This window comes from Geotrypetes seraphini, chromosome 4, assembly GCF_902459505.1.
Source record: "Geotrypetes seraphini chromosome 4, aGeoSer1.1, whole genome shotgun sequence".
NCBI lineage: Eukaryota > Metazoa > Chordata > Amphibia > Gymnophiona > Dermophiidae > Geotrypetes > Geotrypetes seraphini.
This window is the reverse complement of record NC_047087.1, coordinates 89,700,109-89,721,692: the sequence shown is the minus strand read 5'-3', so window position 1 is coordinate 89,721,692 and position 21,584 is coordinate 89,700,109. Positions and strand designations below refer to the sequence as shown.

Below are 21,584 nucleotides of genomic sequence, written 5' to 3'. Positions count from 1 at the left end.
AAAAAAAATATAAAAAAATGCAAATAACATATAAAAAGTTATTCGCGGTTTTTCCGTATTCATGGTCATGTTCCGCCCCTAACCAACGTGAATAAGAATATAAGATTAGTCTTACTGGGTCAGACCAATGGTCCATCAAGCCCAGTAGCCCGTTCTCATAGTGGCTAATCCAGGTCACTAGTACCTGGCCAAAACCCAAGGTATAGCAATATTCCATGCTACCAATACAGGGCAAGCAGTGGAGGGAGGAGTTTATATCAAATCCCATTCCCTTTCTCACAGGAAGGCTGTACTTCCTGATGAGGTGAGGCTGAAAATGGAAGGAGACAAAACATGGGAAAGAGCCAAAAATCTCCAAAGCTAGCATAATTAAAGTCTCAAACTTTGCACTCAAATTAAGACAAAATGCAATATTTGATGGGCAGTCTCCATGTCAGGTTGCATTTTCATATTTACCACTAACACATGTGCAAACTTAATAATGGAGAATACAAACCAGTACTCATGAAAAAGCTGACCTGTTTTCAGTAGGATTTGAGTTTTCAGCACAAGTCCATATACTTGGTCGATCTCTCCTGTCTGCATCAATGAATAAAGGCAAAGTCCGCCACTTAAGGCACAGATCTGATAATATACAGAAAGGACTGCTAAAGAAAGAGAGAATAGGACTGCACAAATACAAAATGCACCAAAAGGCATGCTCTAGTTTCAGACTATCTGAAGTTGGAAATCTGCAACTGTCTAAATACTACTCCATGCTTCTGCTGTCTCTGTGGATTCTCAAAGGGCAGAATTATCAAATTGGTGTTCTATGAAAATTTAGACACTTGTACAAGGAAGACTGCAGAAGGTCACACCCACCACTGTGAGCTGCCATGCCTCTCCCTCTCTCTCTCTCCCTTCCCCAAGTCTCCTGCATTATGGCCTCCTGCCAGCAGAGGGAGTAAGTAAGCAGTACTCTTTACTTCCTACTGCCTCCTCCTCTGCCAGCATCTTTAGGAATGACACAGGGTCAAATTTGCCCCCATCCCCATGGAATCTATCTCTATCCCCATCTCATCCCTTGCCCCTGCCCCATCCCTGCAAGCTCTGTTCTCATCTGCACAAATCTCAAACACTTAAAGGTGTTCGAGGCTTGTGCAGATGAGGTCAGAGCTTGCAGAGATGGGGCAGGGATAGGGATGGAGATAGATCCTGCGGGGACAGGGACAAATTTGTCCCCGTGTCATTCTGGTTCTGCCTTCAGAAACACAGATAACAGGGGAAACAAATCCACAAGAAACAAAGCAGCAAAAAAATGAGTGGAATTGTCCAATCAGAAAGGTGCACAAATAAAAGTGTCTTTCAACTCATCTGATTGATCTTTATTCATCCAAAGTCACTCAACCCGACATGTACATGTTTCGGCCCTAAGGCCTTCGTCAGGAGTCTATAAGTCATATACAGAAACATCAGTGAAACATATAAACACACATAAAAATATAATAATTATTAAAAATTAATAAAAACAAGCACAACGAATAGCAATATATAAAAAAACAGCAAATTACATCAATAAAATATAAATATATGTAAATATAAAAATGAAAAAATGGATACAGACATACATGTTATTAATCAATATAATTAATATTATCCATATAAAAAAATATAATTAATATCATACATATAAAAAATATATCATATATATAAAAATGGACAAAAAATGCATATAATTCGATAAAAATATATAACTAATATAACATATATAAATCATAAAATATTCCATAATAAATATTTCATAATAAATAATAACCACTGTGCAGAAGAGACCACAAAAAATAAAGACTATATAAGACTTATGTAAAAATAAAAATAATCAATGATATACTATCAATCAAATGATAAAAACTGAGAAGACTGAATGTCTGAAATGTATAAAGACAACTACAGTACCTTGAAGATCTTTGGGTATATGAACTATGATGTAAACCACTTGGTATGTGTATGTGTCCAAATAAAGCTTATGTGTCCAAATAAAGCTTAAAGTAAAATACAAAACAGAGACTATGTCAAAAAGCAAAAAACAAAGACACAAAAAACTAATGGATATGCCACACAAGGCAAACAAAAAGAAAAAGAAGACCTTAAAAACACAAAAAGAGGTCAAAAAAGAAGGGGGTAAAAGGAAGGTGTACAAAAAATGTGGATAAAATGCCAGAAAAAATGAATACTGAAACTAAAATGCCGGAAGAAACACAATTAAAGTATGTAGATAAAATACCGAAAAAAATGATGAATATAAATACCGGGAGGAACACAATTGAAGTCGGAAGAATAAATACTAGACAACGAGCTTACCAGAGCAACAATGTGCTCAAACTTTGCGATAAATAAAATTCTAAGTAAAAATACAGTGACAGAAAGAACGGAGAAGGTGCATAAAATCATAAGAGATAAGAGTATGGAAAAAACTTACCAAAACGTCATAGTGTCGCGACCTTGCAGTAAATGAAAATCTAAAAAGCAAGTAAGTCGCAAAGTACTGTGCATAAATAGAGAACTACGCAAAACGTGATGACATCATATAAAACTTGGGACGCAAAATACAGTGCATAAACGGAGAGGCCACGCAAAACGTAATGACATCATCTTGGAACTTAAAAACGTACATAAATAAAGATATGCCAAGAATATATGAAGAAAAGAAAAAAACATAATGTAAAAGTGAAACGAGTCAGATAAACATTAAAAAATGTGGCAAACAAAATATGCCATGAATATATGTGTGGAAAAAATATACAAAAATTAAAATTAAAATGAAAAAAGGGGGAGGAAAAAACTGACATGTGGCAAATGAGAGACATAAAGGCTCACATACAAGATCTCAAATCTAAATCACTATTTAGACCATGTGGAATGATAGTATTATAATTATGAATAAAACGCTGTTCTTCCCTGACAAGAAAATTATCAGGATTGCCTCCTCTCCATTTACTTTTAATAACTTTCAAAATGAAAAACTTTAAATCAGCAATACAATGTCCTTTATCATACCAATGTTCAACGATCATTGCAGACTGTACATTTCTGCTAATGCAACTCCTATGCTCAATTATTCTAGTCTTGATCATACGTTTTGTCTTGCCAATATACCATTTATTACAAGGACAAATGATAGCTTGGATGACTTGTGATGTCTGACAATCACTATATTCCTTTAATTTTAATTCCGGTGACTGGATGTTCATAACTTACTACTGTCATACTGTGTTTACAAACGGAACAATGTCCGCAAGGTATATGTCCAACCGGAACATCACTAATAGATGGAAATTCTGGTAAAGCAGATGGTACTAGAATATCTCTCAGATTTTTATTTCTAGAGTATGCTATTACCGTATTTTCGCGGATATAACGCGCGCGTTATACGCGATTTTACCTACCGCGCATACCCCTCGCGCGTTATATGCCTGAGCGCGGTATAGAAAAGTTTTTAAACATAGTTCCCACCCCGCCCGACGCCCGATTCACCCCCCCAGCAGGACCGCTCGCACCCCCACCCCGAACGACCGCTCGCACGCGCTCCCACCCGCACCCGCATCCACGATCGGAGCAAGAGGGAGCCCAAGCCCTCTTGCCCGGCCGACTCCCCGACGTCCGATACATCCCCCCCCCCCGGCAGGACCACTCGCACCCTCACCCCGAAGGACCGCCGACTCCCCAACAATATCGGGCCAGGAGGGAGCCCAAACCGTCCTGGCCACGGCGACCCCCTAACCCCACCCCGCACTACATTACGGGCAGGAGGGATCCCAGGCCCTCCTGCCCTCGACGCAAACCCCCTCCCCCCAACGACCGCCCCCCCCCAAGAACCTCCGCCCGTCCCCCAGCCGACCCGCGACCCCCCTGGCCGACCCCCACGACACCCCCACCCGCCTTCCCCGTACTTTGTGTAGTCGGGCCAGAAGGGAGCCCAAACCCTCCTGGCCACGGCGACCCCCTAACCCCACCCCGCACTACATTACGGGCAGGAGGGATCCCAGGCCCTCCTGCCCTCGACGCCAACCCCCCCCCCCCCAACGACCGCCCCCCCCCCAAGAACCTCCGACCGCCCCCCCAGCCGACCCGCGACCCCCCTGGCCGACCCCCACACCCCCCTTCCCCGTACCTTTGGAAGTTGGCCGGACAGACGGGAGCCAAACCCGCCTGTCCGGCAGGCAGCCAACGAAGGAATGAGGCCGGATTGGCCCATCCGTCCTAAAGCTCCGCCTACTGGTGGGGCCTAAGGCGCGTGGGCCAATCAGAATAGGCCCTGGAGCCTTAGGTCCCACCTGGGGGCGCAGCCTGAGGCACATGGGCCAAACCCGACCATGTGTCTCAGGCCGCGCCCCCAGGTGGGACCTAAGGCTCCAGGGCCTATTCTGATTGGCCCACGCGCCTTAGGCCCCACCAGTAGGCGGAGCTTTAGGACGGATGGGCCAATCCGGCCTCATTCCTTCGTTGGCTGCCTGCCGGACAGGCGGGTTTGGCTCCCGTCTGTCCGGCCAACTTCCAAAGGTACGGGGAAGGGGGGTGGGGGGGTCGTGGGGGTCGGCCAGGGGGGTCGCGGGTCGGCTGGGGGACGGGCGGAGGTTCTTGGGGGGGGCGGTCGTTGGGGGGGGGGGGGGGGTTTGCGTCGAGGGCAGGAGGGCCTGGGATCCCTCCTGCCCGTAATGTAGTGCGGGGTGGGGTTAGGGGGTCGCCGTGGCCAGGAGGGTTTGGGCTCCCTTCTGGCCCAACTACACAAAGGTACGGGGAAGGCGGGTGGGGGTGTCGTGGGGGTCGGCCAGGGGGGTCGCGGGTCGGCTGGGGGACGGGCGGAGGTTCTTGGGGGGGGCGGTCGTTGGGGGGAGGGGGTTTGCGTCGAGGGCAGGAGGGCCTGGGATCCCTCCTGCCCGTAATGTAGTGCGGGGTGGGGTTAGGGGGTCGCCGTGGCCAGGAGGGTTTGGGCTCCCTCCTGGCCCGATATTGTTGGGGAGTCGGCGGTCCTTCGGGGTGAGGGTGCGAGTGGTCCTGCCGGGGGGGGGGTGTATCGGACGTCGGGGGGGGGGCATCAGGCTTTCAGGATGGGGACAGACCTTCAAGGGGGGACAGGACTTCAAGGGGGGACAGTGCACGGAAAGTCAGGGGGGGTGAACGGAGAGTCAGGACAGCGCACGGAAAGTCAGGGCAGTGCACGGAAGTCAGGGGGGGGTGAACGGAGAGTCGGGACAGCGCACGGAAAGTCAGGGCGGGCGAAAGGAGCGTCGGGCATCATGCGCGTTATATGCCTGAGCGCGGTATAGAAAAGTTTTGGTACATATCATCGTGATTTCTGCGCGCTATACCCCTGTGCGCGTTTTACACAGGTGCGCGTTATATCCGCGAAAATACGGTACTGGTTCAATTTTTCTAAAACAATCATGAGACTGTAGAATATGCCAGTTTTTTCTAATGATACTTTATCACTAGAGAGGTATGAAAACCTGAGAGTGCAAACTAATTCAGGTTTGGATCTAACAGCAACTTGATGTAATAATTCATCTCTATGTTTCATTTGTGCTTTCTGGTAACACTCATCAACACAATCTTTCGGATATCCTCTGGCTATGAAATTATTACGCATTAGTGGGGCCTGTTTTTCAAATTCTTCAATATCTGTGCACAGTCTACGTAATCTTAAGAATTGTGAGAAAGGAAGGTTTTTTTTAAGACTCCTATTATGAAAACTTGTAAAATGTAAATAGGAATTCCTATCTGTATCTTTCTTATAGATTCTCACAATTCTTAAGATTACGTAGACTGTGCACAGATATTGAAGAATTTGAAAAACAGGCCCCACTAATGCGTAATAATTTCATAGCCAGAGGATATCCGAAAGATTGTGTTGATGAGTGTTACCAGAAAGCACAAATGAAACATAGAGATGAATTATTACATCAAGGTTCTGTTATATCCAAACCTGAATTAGTTTGCACTCTCAGGTTTTCATACCTCTCTAGTGATATACAAAGTATCATTAGAAAAAACTGGCATATTCTACAGTCTCATGATTGTTTTAGAAAAATTGAACCAGTAATAGCATACTCTAGAAATAAAAATCTGAGAGATATTCTAGTACCATCTGCTTTACCAGAATTTCCATCTATTAGTGATGTTCCGGTTGGACATATACCTTGCGGACATTGTTCCGTTTGTAAACACAGTATGACAGTAGTAAGTTATGAACATCCAGTCACCGGAATTAAAATTAATCTAAAGGAATATAGTGATTGTCAGACATCACAAGTCATCTACGCTATCATTTGTCCTTGTAATAAATGGTATATTGGCAAGACAAAACGTATGATCAAGACTAGAATAATTGAGCATAGGAGTTGCATTAGCAGAAATGTACAGTCTGCACCGATCGTTGAACATTGGTATGATAAAGAACATAAGAACATAAGAACATAAGAAATGCCATCTCCGGATCAGACCTTCGGTCCATCAAGTCCGGCGATCCGCACACGCGGAGGCCCTGCCAGGTGTACACCTGTTGTAATTTATAGTCCACCATATCCTTACATGCCTCTCTTAAGGAGATATGCATCTAGTTTGTTCTTGAAGCCTAGGACGGTCGATTCCGCAATAATCTCATCTGGGAGGGCATTCCAGGTGTCAACCACTCTCTGAGTGAAGCAGAACTTCCTGACATTAGTCCTGAACCTGTCCCCCCTTAGCTTCATTACATGTCCTCTAGTCCGTGTCAAATTGGACAATGTAAATAATCTTCTCTGCTCTATTTTGTCGATTCCTTTCAGTATTTTGAAGGTCTCGATCATATCCCCACGCAGTCTCCTTTTATCAAGGGAGAATAATCCTAGTGTTATAAGTCTGTCCTCGTATTCCAGTTTTTCCATACCCTTCACCAGTTTTGTTGCTCGTCTCTGCACCCTCTCCAGCAGTTTTATATCCTTCTTTAGGTAGGGAGACCAATGTTGGACGCAGTATTCCAAGTGTGGTCTGACCATTGCCCTATAAAGCGGCATTATAACTTTCTCCGATCTACTCGAGATTCCTTTCTTTATCATGCCCAACATTCTATTTGCCTTCTTTGCCGCTGCCGCGCATTGTGCCGACGGCTTCAGGGTCCTATCTATCAGTACACCCAGGTCCTTTTCTTGTTCACTCTTCCCCAGAGTTGCACCTGACATTGTATACTCGTATTCCTTATTCTTATTGCCTAAATGCATTACCTTGCATTTCTCCACATTGAACTTCATCTGCCATTTCTCCGCCCATGTTTCTAACCGACACAAGTCGCTCTGGAGTTTCTCTCTATCCTCATGCGATCTGATCGCCCGGCATAGTTTTGTATCGTCTGCAAACTTGATGATCTCACTGGATGTTCCTTCCTCCAGATCATTGATATAAATATTAAAAAGGATCGGCCCAAGTACCGAGCCCTGGGGTACTCCACTAGTCACTTTCTCCCAGTCGGAGAACTTCCCATTTATGCCCACTCTCTGCTTTCGGTTTTCCAGCCATTTGCCTATCCATCTTTGTATATCCCCCTCTATGCCATGGCTTTGTAGTTTCCTGAGAAGTCTTTCGTGTGGAACTTTGTCGAACGCTTTCTGGAAGTCCAAGTATATTATGTCCACCGGCTTCCCACTATCAATTTGCTCGTTCACGGTCTCAAAAAATTGGAGTAAATTCGTCAAACATGATTTCCCTTTCCTGAATCCATGTTGACTGGGTTTCATCAAGTCGTGTGCGTCCAAGTGCCGGACCATGCTATCCTTGATCAGTGCTTCAACCATCTTGCCGGGGACAGACGTAAGACTCACAGGTCTATAGTTGCCCGGTTCCCCTCTCGATCCTTTTTTGAAAATTGGGGTGACGTTCGCTATCCTCCAGTCGTCCGGTATCTGTCCAGTTCTGATTGTCAGGTTTGCAAGTTTTTGCAATAACTCTCCGATTTCAACCTTCAATTCCTTTAAGACTCTCGGGTGAATTCCATCCGGTCCAGGGGATTTGTCACTTTTAAGTTTGTCGATCTGATAGTATATCTGGTCTAAGTCCACTTCAACTGTGGTGAGGCTGTCTTCTATTTCTCCTGCAAACACTTTCTCCGCTTCAGGTATTGTTGAGGTGTCCTCCTTCGTAAAGACGGACGCAAAGAAGGAATTTAGTTTGTCTGCGATTTGTTTATCTTCCTTGATGTACCCTTTTCTTCCCTGGTCGTCCAAGGGTCCGACTGCCTCTTTTGCAGGTTTTTTCCCTTTCACATATCTAAAGAAGGGCTTGAAGTTTTTGGCCTCCTGGGCTATTTTTTCCTCATATTCCTGTTTTGCATTCCTCACCGCCTTGTGACATTTCTTCTGATCATCTTTATGTTTGTTCCAGGCTTCGGTTGTCTTTATGTATTTCCATTTTTTGAAAGAGTCCTTCTTTTCTTTTATGGCTTCCTTCACCTGTTTGGTAAGCCATGCCGGTTCTCTTTTGCTCTTTGATCTCCGATCTTTGGAAATCCTTGGAATGTAGAGATCTTGTGCTTCTGTGATAGTATTTTTCAGTAGGGACCATGCCTGATCTACCGTTTCAAGTTTGTCCACCTTCTTTTCGAGTCGTTTTTCTACCATGGCTCTCATGCTATCGTATTTACCCTTTTTAAAGTTCAATGTGGTGGTTAAGGTTTTGGCATGTTTCCCTTTCCCGATGTCAAGTTTAAAGTTAATTACATTGTGATCACTCGTTCCCAGTGGAACCATGACTTCCACTACTGTTATCGGTCCCGTGAGGCCATTTAGGACCAAGTCCAAGGTGGCGTTGCCTCTTGTCGGCTCTTTTACCATTTGTTCCAGGAAGCAATCCCCTAGCACCTCTAGGAACTTGGCCTCCTTGCCGCAGTTGGAGGTTGCTAGTTTCCAGTCTATCCCTGGGAAATTGAAGTCTCCCAATATAATTACATTGCCTGTCTTGCATTCTTGTTTGATTTCCTCCATCATTTCTGAGTCAGTTTCCTCCGCCTGTCCTGGGGGACGATAGTAAAGGCCAATTTTCGTATCTGCTCCAAATTGACCAGGAATCTTGATCCAGAGTGACTCAAGCTTCTCTTTCATTTCTGTTGTAACCATTTCAACAGAATCTATTCCCTCTTTAATATATAGAGCAATACCTCCACCTTTCTGCCCTACTCGATCTCTTCTATACAGCTTGTATCCCTGTAGTACTGTGTCCCATTTGTTTTCTTCATTCCACCATGTTTCTGTTATGCCAATGATATCCAATATGTCATGTCTTGCTATTGTCTCTAGTTCCCCCATTTTGTTACCTAGACTTCTAGCATTCGTATACATACATCTAAGTTCCCTACGTGTTACCTTTTTGGACCTTCTACTCTTGGCCGTCCCTGTAGTTTCAATTACGATATCCTTAACTGCTCCTGTGTTATCACCCTTGTTTGCTGTGTGGTCGTCCCTTCCTGTGTCTGATTTGTCCCTTCCTGCTTTTTCTCCCTTATTTGCCATGAGGTCGTCTTCTCTTGTGTAGGAGTAGTTTTCCTTGGCTTCTTCGTCGGGGCATCCTGCTATCCGTGCCATCGACCGGTGGTCGACTGTCGGCTTTCCCCTATCTTTCAGTTTAAAGCCTTCTCGATTGCCTTCTTCATGTTGCCTGCCAAAACTCTTGCTCCTTCTTTGTTGAGGTGTAGTCCGTCCCTTCTGTAGTACTTGCTTTTTCCCCAGAACGCCGTCCAGTTGCGCACGAAGTCGAAGCCTTCTTCTTCGCACCATCGTCTCATCCAGGCGTTGATTACTTGCAATTCCCCTTGTCTCTTTCCATCCGCTCTTGGTACTGGGAGGATCTCAGAGAAGGCCACCTTCACCTCCCTGATCTTCAGTTTTCTTCCAAGTGAGCGGAGCTGGCCCTTCAGCTCTTCCCTGTCATACTTCCGCCCGCTCACATCATTTGTTCCCACGTGGATAAGCACAGCGGTGTCCTCTCCCCGTGCGCCATCTATGATCCTGGAGATCCTGTTGGTCACATCCTTCACTCTTGCTCCAGGCAGACAGGTGACGACTCTGTCCTCTCTTCCTCCTGCGGTGTGGCTGTCCACATGTCGTATAATGGAGTCGCCTACGATGATCCCCATCTTCTTTATTCGGGGATTCCTTGGGGGGCGTAGGTCCACGTCCTTGGAGTAGGGCCAGTCTTCTTCCTCCAATGATACTCTTGAACTTGTTTCCTGTTCTTTGGGTGGGGCGATGTCTTCCTGTGCTCTCACTATTCCTCCTGATGTGCGGTTGTCTCCTACCTCGTCTTCGGTTTCTTCTGTGTTTGCATGGGTGTCTTCTCTCCTCACATCGGTTTCCTGAGTACAGTTTTCCAGCCCTGGGATCTCTACGTGGTGCTGATGAGCTTCCTCTATGAACATTTCTAGTTCCTTGACCTCGTCGTTTGGGCTGTACTCCACTAGCATCTTCTCCTGTGCTCGGATTCTGTCTTCGAGTTCCATCACTGTTCCTTCCAATAGTCTTACCTGACATTTCAAGCTATCCATCTCCATGCATCGATTGCAAATGTATGCCTGGACATTGTATTGCTGATTTAAAGTTTTTCATTTTGAAAGTTATTAAAAGTAAATGGAGAGGAGGCAATCCTGATAATTTTCTTGTCAGGGAAGAACAGCGTTTTATTCATAATTATAATACTATCATTCCACATGGTCTAAATAGTGATTTAGATTTGAGATCTTGTATGTGAGCCTTTATGTCTCTCATTTGCCACATGTCAGTTTTTTTTCCCCCCCCTTTTTTCATTTTAATTTTTGTATATTTTTTCCACACATATATTCATGGCATATTTTGTTTGCCACATTTTTTAATGTTTATCTGACTCGTTTCACTTTTACATTATGTTTTTTTCTTTTCTTCATATATTCTTGGCATATCTTTATTTATGTACGTTTTTAAGTTCCAAGATGATGTCATTACATTTTGCGTGGCCTCTCCGTTTATGCACTGTATTTTGCGTCCAAAGTTTTATATGATGTCATCACGTTTTGCGTAGTTCTCTATTTATGCACAGTACTTTGCGACTTACTTGCTTTTTAGATTTTCATTTACTGCAAGGTCGCGACACTACGACGTTTTGGTAAGTTTTTTCCATACTCTTATCTCTTATGATTTTATGCACCTTCTCCGTTCTTTCTGTCACTGTATTTTTACTTAGAATTTTATTTATCGCAAAGTTTGAGCACATTGTTGCTCTGGTAAGCTCGTTGTCTAGTATTTATTCTTCCGACTTCAGTTGTGTTCCTCCCGGTATTTATATTCATCATTTTTTTCGGTATTTTATCTACATACTTTAATTGTGTTTCTTCCGGCATTTTAGTTTCAGTATTCATTTTTTCTGGCATTTTATCCACATTTTTTGTACACCTTCCTTTTACCCCCTTCTTTTTTGACCTCTTTTTGTGTTTTTAAGGTCTTCTTTTTCTTTTTGTTTGCCTTGTGTGGCATATCCATTAGTTTTTTGTGTCTTTGTTTTTTGCTTTTTGACATAGTCTCTGTTTTGTATTTTACTTTAAGCTTTATTTGGACACATACGGCATTCCAAGTGGTTTACATCATAGTTCATATACCCAAAGATCTTCAAGGTACTGTAGTTGTCTTTATACATTTCAGACATTCAGTCTTCTCAGTTTTTATCGTTTGATTGATAGTATATCATTGATTATTTTTATTTTTACATAAGTCTTATATAGTCTTTATTTTTTGTGGTCTCTTCTGCACAGTGGTTATTATTTATTATGAAATATTTATTATGGAATATTTTATGATTTATATATGTTATATTAGTTATATATTTTTATCGAATTATATGCATTTTTTGTCCATTTTTATATATATGATATATTTTTTATATGTATGATATTAATTATATTTTTTTATATGGATAATATTAATTATATTGATTAAATAACATGTATGTCTGTATCCATTTTTTCATTTTTATATTTACATATATTTATATTTTATTGATGTAATTTGCTGTTTTTTTATATATTGCTATTCGTTGTGCTTGTTTTTATTAATTTTTAATAATTATTATATTTTTATGTGTGTTTATATGTTTCACTGATGTTTCTGTATATGACTTATAGACTCCTGACGAAGGCCTTAGGGCCGAAACATGTACATGTCGGGTCGAGTGACTTTGGATGAATAAAGATCAATCAGATGAGTTGAAAGACACTTTTATTTGTACACCTTTCTGCCTTCAGAAAGAAATTGATAGAGAAAGTAGAAACAGGTTAGAAATGTTGCTTACCCATTTCCCCTTCTCAACTAGAGGCCATTCAGAGGACTGCAAAAAGGGGCTGATATCAGGGGAATAGGGGGGAAGGGAAAGTATTGATGCTGAAGGGGCTAGGAGGAAAGGCGCTGATGAAGACAAAAGAAAATGGTACAGCACTAGGGAAGAGAAGGAAAGTATGGTAATGAAGCCACAGGTCAGGGAAAGGAAGATGTTGATGCCAGGAGGGTGGGAGAGAAGAGAAAATTATGTTCACACAGTGAGAATTGGGGGGGGGGAGAGAAGGCAAGGATATTGTGTACTGTAGCTCATGCCATTTTCAGTATTAGTTCAGAAGGTATTTTCCTGTACTTAGAGGATCTTCAAGATAAGTTTGTACATAAGGAAATGGAGGATAAAAGAACCTACTCAAGGTCACACGTGGTATTTGAATCCCAGTTTTTCTGGTTTCCTGGCTGCTACTCTAACCATTAAGTTCCTCCTCCACACTCTTGGTAAATAGGGGTGTGCCTTACTAAAATAAATCCAGTACCAAGTATGCCATGTCTTTAAAAGTTTTGGGAATTGCTGTACAAATGGCTATTACCTGGCTGAAATGATCCTTGTGTGTGTGTGTGTGTGCAACGCTTAATTTTGGCACTATATACCTAGAAAATCAATGTGGAATTGCATATAACAACAAAACAGTCTAACCATCTGAACTTACCACATTGAATCATAGCTGGAATCTCCAATGCACGCCTTCTCTTATACTGAACTGCATCTGAGGGCGCCTCGAACCACTTCTCAACACCACCCAGGTAACCAAATTCATTCCAGAATTGGAACGCTCCTTTATGATCTTGAGAGAAAGAAGTCAATTATCTCCCAAAATCCATGGCTGGAGAACAGCATCTAATGCTAAATATATGCCATAATGAAGATAAGCACAGAGCCTGATACCTAAAGACTTAATAGATTGTCACTGGTGCCAAATGCATTATATTTGCTTTTTTAGCATATTAAACACAATCTGCCCAATTGTATCCTGCCTGCTTATATTGATTGGAGCTGCCCAGCTACTGATATTCAGTGGCATTCAACTAGGCAGTGCCACTGAATATTGGTTCTGACCAGCCATATAGAACGTGGGTAGGTCGGGGGTGGTAAAGGGGGCGGTATTGGGGAGAGTCCAGCAGTTATGCGGGTGCATGCAATATTTAGTGCCAGCAAATGTATAGCTAACAGGGCAAATTTAGACCAGCAGTACAGCGAGGCTGTCGTGAGAGGTCATAGCAGCCATTTTGAGGATGCTACCACTAGGGGTAGGACATTTTGAGGATGTTACCACTAGGGGCAGGAGAGCAAGGGGTTTGCTCTTGTTCCCATTGCCCTCACTGGACCACCATGGATCTGATGTAAGCTCAGGAGAGCTTATCAAAACTGGAAAGGGGAGTTGAGGAGATGTTCTGGGGAAAAGGGACTGAGATGTTCCAGAAGGAGGACTTGCGGGGAGAGGGTGAAGGGGAATGGGATGGGGAGAAGGGGAATGGAAGGAAGGGGCACCTAAGGTTAAAAAATGATTTGAAAAGTTATGTGGGTGACGGTTGATATTCAGCCAGGTCCCACATAAGCTCTGTGGCTAACAGTAGGACAATTAGCCCCGATATTGTCACCAGCGGGGACAGGGCAATGTGTCCCGAGCCGCTGGGACACAGAAGTTTTGGCTCTTGTGTGCTGCGGCTAGCAACACAAGAGTAAGTAAGTCAGGATTTAAGCCAAAAAGGAAAAAACACACTGCAAACTGGTAAGTAAGAAAACAAAACCTGGACCGGATTTAATGGTGCAATTTCCAAAACGAAATGGTTGCTTCACACATCAGCTTGACATCAGTCTTCAAAATAAAGTAATCAAAAAAAACCTAACTTTGTCAGGCAATAGCTGTCAAGAGGTAAGTCCTTGAAATGTTCAAAAGAGGTAAACTTAACAATCCTATTGCAGTATCATAGTTCTCCAAAAGAAAGAGGTTTCAAAACTCAAAACTGGAAACCTTAAACCTCCACAAAAAGGATTCTTTTCTGTAGCAAACGTTCCAAACAATAGAACTTCTCTGCACATCTAAAATATAGTCCCAGCATAAGTCCTTATTCTTCACCAAAAAGACTTGTGCCTGAATCAGTGCACTGGCACTGATTCCTCCAGCCGCAGTAGTGCTGGACAAGGTGGTGTGCTCCACGTGATGGAATATTGCCAAGATATGGCCCTCTATCCCTCCACATTTAATATGGGGCTAACCCCCACCACCTTCAAACAAACACAGTCAGAACTGCTCAAAAATATGCCTTCCAGAAAAATCTGGACACTTGTAATCCACAGTTATACAGCACTGGACACTTGCCTTTGGTTAGCAGACTTCCATGGGCTGTGTGCAGGCCGTTAACTCAGGGTAAGACTCCGGCTCCAAATCCAGTTCCATGGGTTAGAACTCTTCCAAAGGCCTTTCAGGTGACTCTGCTCCAGCCTCTACCAGTTCCATCTGCTCAGGAACTGAACAGCTTTGCAGAGCTCCCAGCCCTGAGCTTTGCGACTGCCTGCCTTCATTCCCTGTTTCCTTCTCCCCCTTCTAGCCAGGCAGACCTGAGGTTTAGAAGTTGAGGACCACGCCCCAAACGCTCAGGTGTGCCGAATATCCTGACTTTTCTTCCCTGACTAAGTGGGGGAAGGGAAACCTGCATTCTGGCACCAGCACTCCCTCTGCTGGACCCAGGAGTAAATGTAGGTAAAAGGTTACCTTGAGGTTTAAACAGAGCAACTTGGGCATTATCTGCTCTAGCAGTGGGCTTTACCTTAGGAACAGCCCAAGCAGGCATACCTTGCATATCACAATATTCAGTGCTGGTGCCTGCACATGGCCTACCATTTAATATTCAGGACTAATGAAGTTGGCAATGGTCATCATAAAAAAAAATGCTGATCGCCATCTGAATATTGACTTGTTTTTTTTTTTAAAAAAACGTTGGGTCCCTTTTACTAAGCTGCTTTAGGCACCAACATCCACCTAACACTGTTTAAAATGGAACACCCTGGGATATGCTCAGGTGTCCTGTGGTAACTGCTACACATGCGTGTTAGGGTGGTCCATAAGACTATGGTAAACATTCAACCTTATCAGAACATGCCTCCACAAATCTGAATAAGTTCTACCTAATTTACATAAGATATGGTTAAAACTTAAAGTAGTTTGGGATAAATTTAGAGGTCACTCATGGTTCTACAGAAGCCTCATAATGCTGCTGGCTACTCATAACAATGCAATGATGTTTTTAGAAACTGTTAGTTACCGTATTTTCACGCAGATAACGCGCACCCGTGTAAAACGCGCACACGGGTATAGCGCACAGAAACCACGATTTTATGTACAAAACCTTTTGTATACCGCGCTCACGGGTATACCGCGCATGCTGCCCGACTGTCCTTTCGCCCGCCCCGACTCTCCTCTGGCCACCCCGACTCTCCTTTCGCCCTCCCCGACTCTCCGTGCGCTGTCCTGACTCTCCGTTTACCCGCCCTGCCCCCCCCCCCCCGGCAGGACCACTCGCACCCCCACCCCGAAGGACCGCCGACTCCTCGACAATATCGGGCCAGAAGGGAGCCCAAACCCTCCTGGCCACGGCGACCCCCTACCCCCACCACGCACTACATTACGGGCAGGAGAGATCCCAGGCCCTCCTGCCCTCGACGCAAACCCCCCTCCCTCCAACGACCGCCCCCCCCAAGAACCTCCGACCGCCCCCTCATAAATGCTTTTATTAGAAGCTTATGGCTTGCCCACTAAATATCCTCCCTTCTGGAAGACACAGCAGAGAGTCTAATAAGAGCCCACGAGAAGAGACTGTGCAGCGAACTCAAATGAGTTACTGTGTTCAGGTTTCAGCTGTGTCAGCGGCACGGAAAGTTACTGCCATCACTTATCTGTATTGTTGCTGCAGGGAAGGGCTGAATCGGGCTGTTGTGATGACAATATCTCATTCCGGCGCGTGTACACACACGCACGCAAAAATGGACACACGGGTAACCCTGAGTTAGGCATGAGCACTATAAAGACATGAGCACTATAAAGACAATGAGTTAGGCATGAGCACTATAAAGACCCGCGACCCCCCTGGCCGACCCCCACGACACCCCCACCCGCCTTCCCCGTACCTTTGTGTAGTTGGGACAGACGGGAGCCAAACCCGCCTGTCCGGCAGGCAGCCAACGACGGAATGAGGCCGGATTGGCCCATCCGTCCCAAAGCTCCGCCTACTGGTGAGGCCTAAGGCACGTGGGCCAATCAGAATAGGCCCTGGAGCCTTAGGTCCCACCTGGGGGCGCGGCCTGAGGCACATGGTCGGGTTGGGCCCATGTGCCTCAGGCCGCGCCCCCAGGTGGGACCTAAGGCTCCAGGGCCTATTCTGATTGGCCCACGCGCCTTAGGCCCCACCAGTAGGCGGAGCTTTGGGACGGATGGGCCAATCCGGCCTCATTCCGTCGTTGGCTGCCTGCCGGACAGGCGGGTTTGGCTCCCGTCTGTCCGGCCAACTACCAAAGGTACGGGGAAGGGGGGTGGGGGTGTCGTGGGGGTCGGCCAGGGGGGTCGCGGGTCGGCTGGGGGGGGCGGTCGGAGGTTCTTGGGGGGGGCGGTTGTTGGAGGGAGGGGGGTTTGCGTCGAGGGCAGGAGGGCCTGGGATCCCTCCTGCCCGTAATGTAGTGCGGGGTGGGGGTAGGGGGTCGCCGTGGCCAGGAGGGTTTGGGCTCCTTCCTGGCCCGATATTGTCGAGGAGTTGGGGAGTCGGCCGGGCAAGAGGGCTTGGGCTCCCTCTTGCTCCGATCGTGGATGCGGGTGCGGGTGGGAGCGCGTGCGAGCGGTCGTTCGGGGTGGGGGTGTGAGCGGTCCTGCTGGGGGGGGGGGGGAATCGGGCGTCGGGCGGGGTGGGAACTATGTAAAAAAATTTTTGTATACCGCGCTCACGCGTATAACGCGCGAGGGGTATGCGCGGTAGGTAAAAACGCGTATAACGCGCGCGTTATATGCGTGAAAATACGGTACTTAATATTGGCTGGACACCAAATAGCTTTGAAGCTGTTATTGACAACAACAGTTTTATTGTTATCTGAATAGTAACAACTTAGTAGTAGTACTGCTGTAAAGCAGATAATTTAATGATAAATACACAGATGAAAACCAAGTTGAAGTCACATTTTATTTATTGATTGGAATTTTTAGGATAAAAACTGTTGCCACTTAGGATTTGAAAGTGGACACCGATCCAAGATGGCCGCAAGTAGCTGAAGTCGGGAAGCGTCTCTTGAGTGTTCGGTAGAATTAGAATTTTTACCTTACCTGCTCAGTTTTGATTGAGAGTTTCCTCATGCCTAAGAGGAGAGGGAGAAGTGCGCGGCACTCTGAAAATCCTTCTCCCCTCACTATCGAACAGCTCTTGAACCGTCTTCAGAGGGAGTCGATAACTTCAGGGAATCGCCTGCAGGGCTCAGCGGCATAGAGTGACGCCGCCAGAATCCCTGGGCTAGAGGTCATGCTGAGCCCTGAAACAAGAGACACTCCCCCCAACCGCAGCGTACTAGCTCGCCGGGGGAACCAGGTGCGCCCAACGAGGCAGTCCCTGTAACCCAGGAGGCCTGTTCATCTGCGGGCTATGATACGGATTTACTGAAAGACTTTTTGAGTCTGGAAAGTGAAACTACGGCTGGACCATCGAAAAATCTACAAACTTGGGAGGTGAGGTTTCCTTCTTTATGATTGAAAAACCCACTGAAATAACAATAGACTTAGTTGTTAAATTGGGAAACTCACTGAATCCACAAATTAAAGTGCTGGAAACGAAAATTGATAAACAGGAACAAGAACTGAATGTATTACAATTAGAAATTACCTCAATTAAAACTATGTCTCAGAAAAATGAATCCGAAATAACAGGGGTCAAACAAGTACAAGAAACTGTGATTAAAGATAGTATGAATATTAGGCGGAAAGTTGGAAATGACTGAAAATGGCCATCGTGCCAATAATTTGTGGTTCCTAAATTTCCCTAGGGTTCCTTCTATGTCCCCCAGGGAAATGTTAAAGAAATATTTCCTGGAGATTTTTTCAGTTTCAGAGAAATTAATTCCACCTTTTATACAGGTATTCTATTTGCCTGTTAGAAAATTGGATTAGCAATTGACTAATGAGGGACAACAGGAACCACAATTGGATGTTACTACACTATTGGAAACCTCAATAAGTTAATTGGTTATACCGGCAACATTGTTGGTGACTGTGGCATTGGCGCCAGATAAGAACTGGGTCAGAAAGTACAGATCTTTCCAGATGTAACCAAAGAGATTCAAAAACGTAGAAAGCAGTTCCTGTTATTAAAATCTGGAGTAATTTCAGTGGGGGGGGGGGAAATTTTTTCTTAGATTTCCTTGTAAATGTATTGTTCATTATGGTTCAGATAAATGTTTTCTTTGATCAGACACACCTAACAAAGTTTGTAGCTTTGAAACATCTTGAGAAAGGTGAAACAATGGAAGTAATAACTGAGACACATAGTTAATTACTCCCTGCGACCTTAGTCACTTAGATTTTCTTAAGATCATTATTGATTTTCCTAGTTTGTTATTGTCACTCTTGAAGTCTTGGATCATAATAATAATTGTGGACTATAGATTGCTTATTTAAGGAGAATATGTTAATATTTCTCATACTGTATTTCTTTCCTTTTATTTTCTTTTTAGTCTTAATTACAATCTTACTGTATAAGATGTTATACTTGGGAATATTGTAAAAATTGATAAATAAACCCCCCCCCCACCAAACAACTAACCCCCCCCCTTCTATCAAGCTACATTAGAGATTTTTAGCGCTGGCCAGCAAGGTAAGTGCTCTGATGCTCATAGGAATTCTATGAGCATTGCAGCATTTACCGTGTTGGATCACACTAAAAACCTCTAGCACAGCTTGATAAAAGGGACCCTAAGAAATAAGAATGTCAAAGACTAGAAGCAGTGTTGAAGTATGAATGCCAGGGAAGGGCACTGATGGAAATGTCTAGTTCACATCTTCCAACCAATGGGGATGTTATTCGATTGATGATATACTTACACAATGACAAAAAGGCTGCTTTGAAACAGGCAGCTTATCTGGCTATGTTCAAGGTCTTGGAAATTTGGCAGCATACAAGAATAGCACATCACCAAACATACTCAGGGATTCACATATTGATGAAGCTTTATGATGAATATGAGAAGCTAAGAAAGAACCAGCACAGATGCAACGAACATGATCTGGTAAATCAAGTATCCTTCAAACAATGTCTCGTCCATCTGTTTGATGTTGCTACCAGTGATGCATTATCGAAGGAGGCAGAAATTTATAATCATGCATAGGCAAGATGTTTCATCATGCAGCATGACAGGCACTTACAAAGAATGAGGATAGAAAGAGAGCATGAGAACGATTTAGTAAGTTGCAGCCAAAGTAGAGGCAGAAAATGTCATTGTCAGTAGTTCTACACAACCAACTGCTACTTCTCTCCCTCTGACTAGTGGATTATCTGATTCCAAGAATATTGCTGAAGTTGACTCTTGACAGCTGTTCAAGATGATGATTTTGAAGTTAGCAGAACCCCTTGTTCCAGTTTTGGTCAAAACAGCTGAAGGTGAGCATCCTTGCACATCCTGAAGTTGCTGGAGTGTTAGATCGTGTTAATTTGGCAGACAAGGGCGCTACACTTGTCATTGGTGCTGCTGCCAAAGCACTTGGCCATGATGTAAATGATATGACACTCCGACATTCACGGTGCAAGAACCATAAGAAGGCAGACACTCTGAAGGTTGAATTCTTTGATGAAATAGAAACTCCATTATTGCTGCATTGGGATGGAAAATTTCTCCTAGGCATTACTGGTAGTAAAGAAATGGTTGACAGAATTGCAGTACTTGTCACTGGCAATGGAGAAGAGAGATTACTTGGAGTTCCAAAAATTGGCCAAGGAACTGGCAAACAGCAAACTGAAGCCTGTCTCACAGTACTGGATGAGTAGAGTCTTTGGAGAAAAGTCGGGGACTGGTGTTTGATACCACTGAGAGTAATACAGGCCTGAAGAACAGTACATGCACCTTCATTGAATCATCAGTAGGACAAGAGTTAGCATGGTTTGCCTGTCGACATCATATGATGGAATTGGTGCTTGGAAGCATCTTCACCCAACTCATAGGACCAACAACTTCACTCTCGCAATAAGTTCGGTTCTTCTTCAATTCAACCTTTCTGCAGCTTTTGACATTGTTCATCATGATATACTAATTTTCCAACTTTGTGAAATTGAGATAAACTCCACAGTCTTAGACTGGTTCTCAAAATTCTTACGTTCCCGCTCTTACACCGTTAACATGAATGGCACCTCATCCTCCCCTTGGAAACCGATTTGTGGAGTTCCTCAGGGTTCACCTCTATCCCCTATTCTTTTCAACATCTATATGTCCTCCCTGAAACTCCTCCAACTATCCCCCATGGAAACACTTTACACTTATGCTGAGGACATCCTTGTCCTCCTTGAGACCAACTTGAACCTCACTAACCTCTCTGAGAACATTTCTTCATGTATAACGAACCTCCAATCCTGGGCTCTCAACGTACAAATGAAACTGAACAAGACCAAAACAAAACTACTTTGGCTCGGTCCAAAATTAGATCAGCTACCCACCTTCATCCCACTGTCCTCTGGCACCACACTGCTGCTTGAGCTCTCAAGCAAAGTTCTGGGCATCATCATTGACTCTATACTGTCCTTCAACGACCACCTCAACTCCTTGGCAAAAAAATCTTCACATGCTAAGGAAAGTGAGATCCTGCTTCCATCAACAACACTTTGCTGTCCTCATACAATCCATCATTCTTTCCAGACTGGATTACTGTAACTCCATCTACTTAAGCCTAACAAAGAAAAGCCTTCATAGACTTCAGCGGATTCAGAATACTGCGGCTAAACTAATCTTAAACTAATCTTCGCAAAAAGTAAATTTGACCATGTCTCCCCGCTTCTGTCTAAGCTTCACTGGCTTCCAGTAATCTCTAGGATTCACTACAAATGCACCTGCCTAACCTTCAAGTTCCTACACGACATCCTTCCTCCCCTTTTTCCACTATCTTAGAATTCCTCGAATCCCATTACCACCAGATCCACTCAAAAATTCAAACTATCCTTCCCCTCATTAAAAGGCATGTCCCATGCAGGAAAACTAGGGACATCCCTTTC

General features: G+C 44.3%; 1 protein-coding gene across 7 annotated transcripts in view; it reads right to left on the bottom strand.

The window, feature by feature from the left end:
* MORC1 (MORC family CW-type zinc finger 1) overlaps positions 1-21,584 on the bottom strand; it is a 178,542-nt gene that overhangs the window by 38,994 nt on the left and 117,964 nt on the right. For all 7 annotated transcript variants that reach the window (XM_033943801.1, XM_033943804.1, XM_033943803.1 and 4 more), the window contains 2 exons: positions 13,010-13,144; positions 519-624 (listed from right to left, as the gene is read on the bottom strand). In XM_033943801.1, coding sequence (XP_033799692.1) covers positions 519-624; positions 13,010-13,144 — 241 coding nt within the window. The remainder of the gene's footprint in view (positions 1-518; positions 625-13,009; positions 13,145-21,584) is intronic.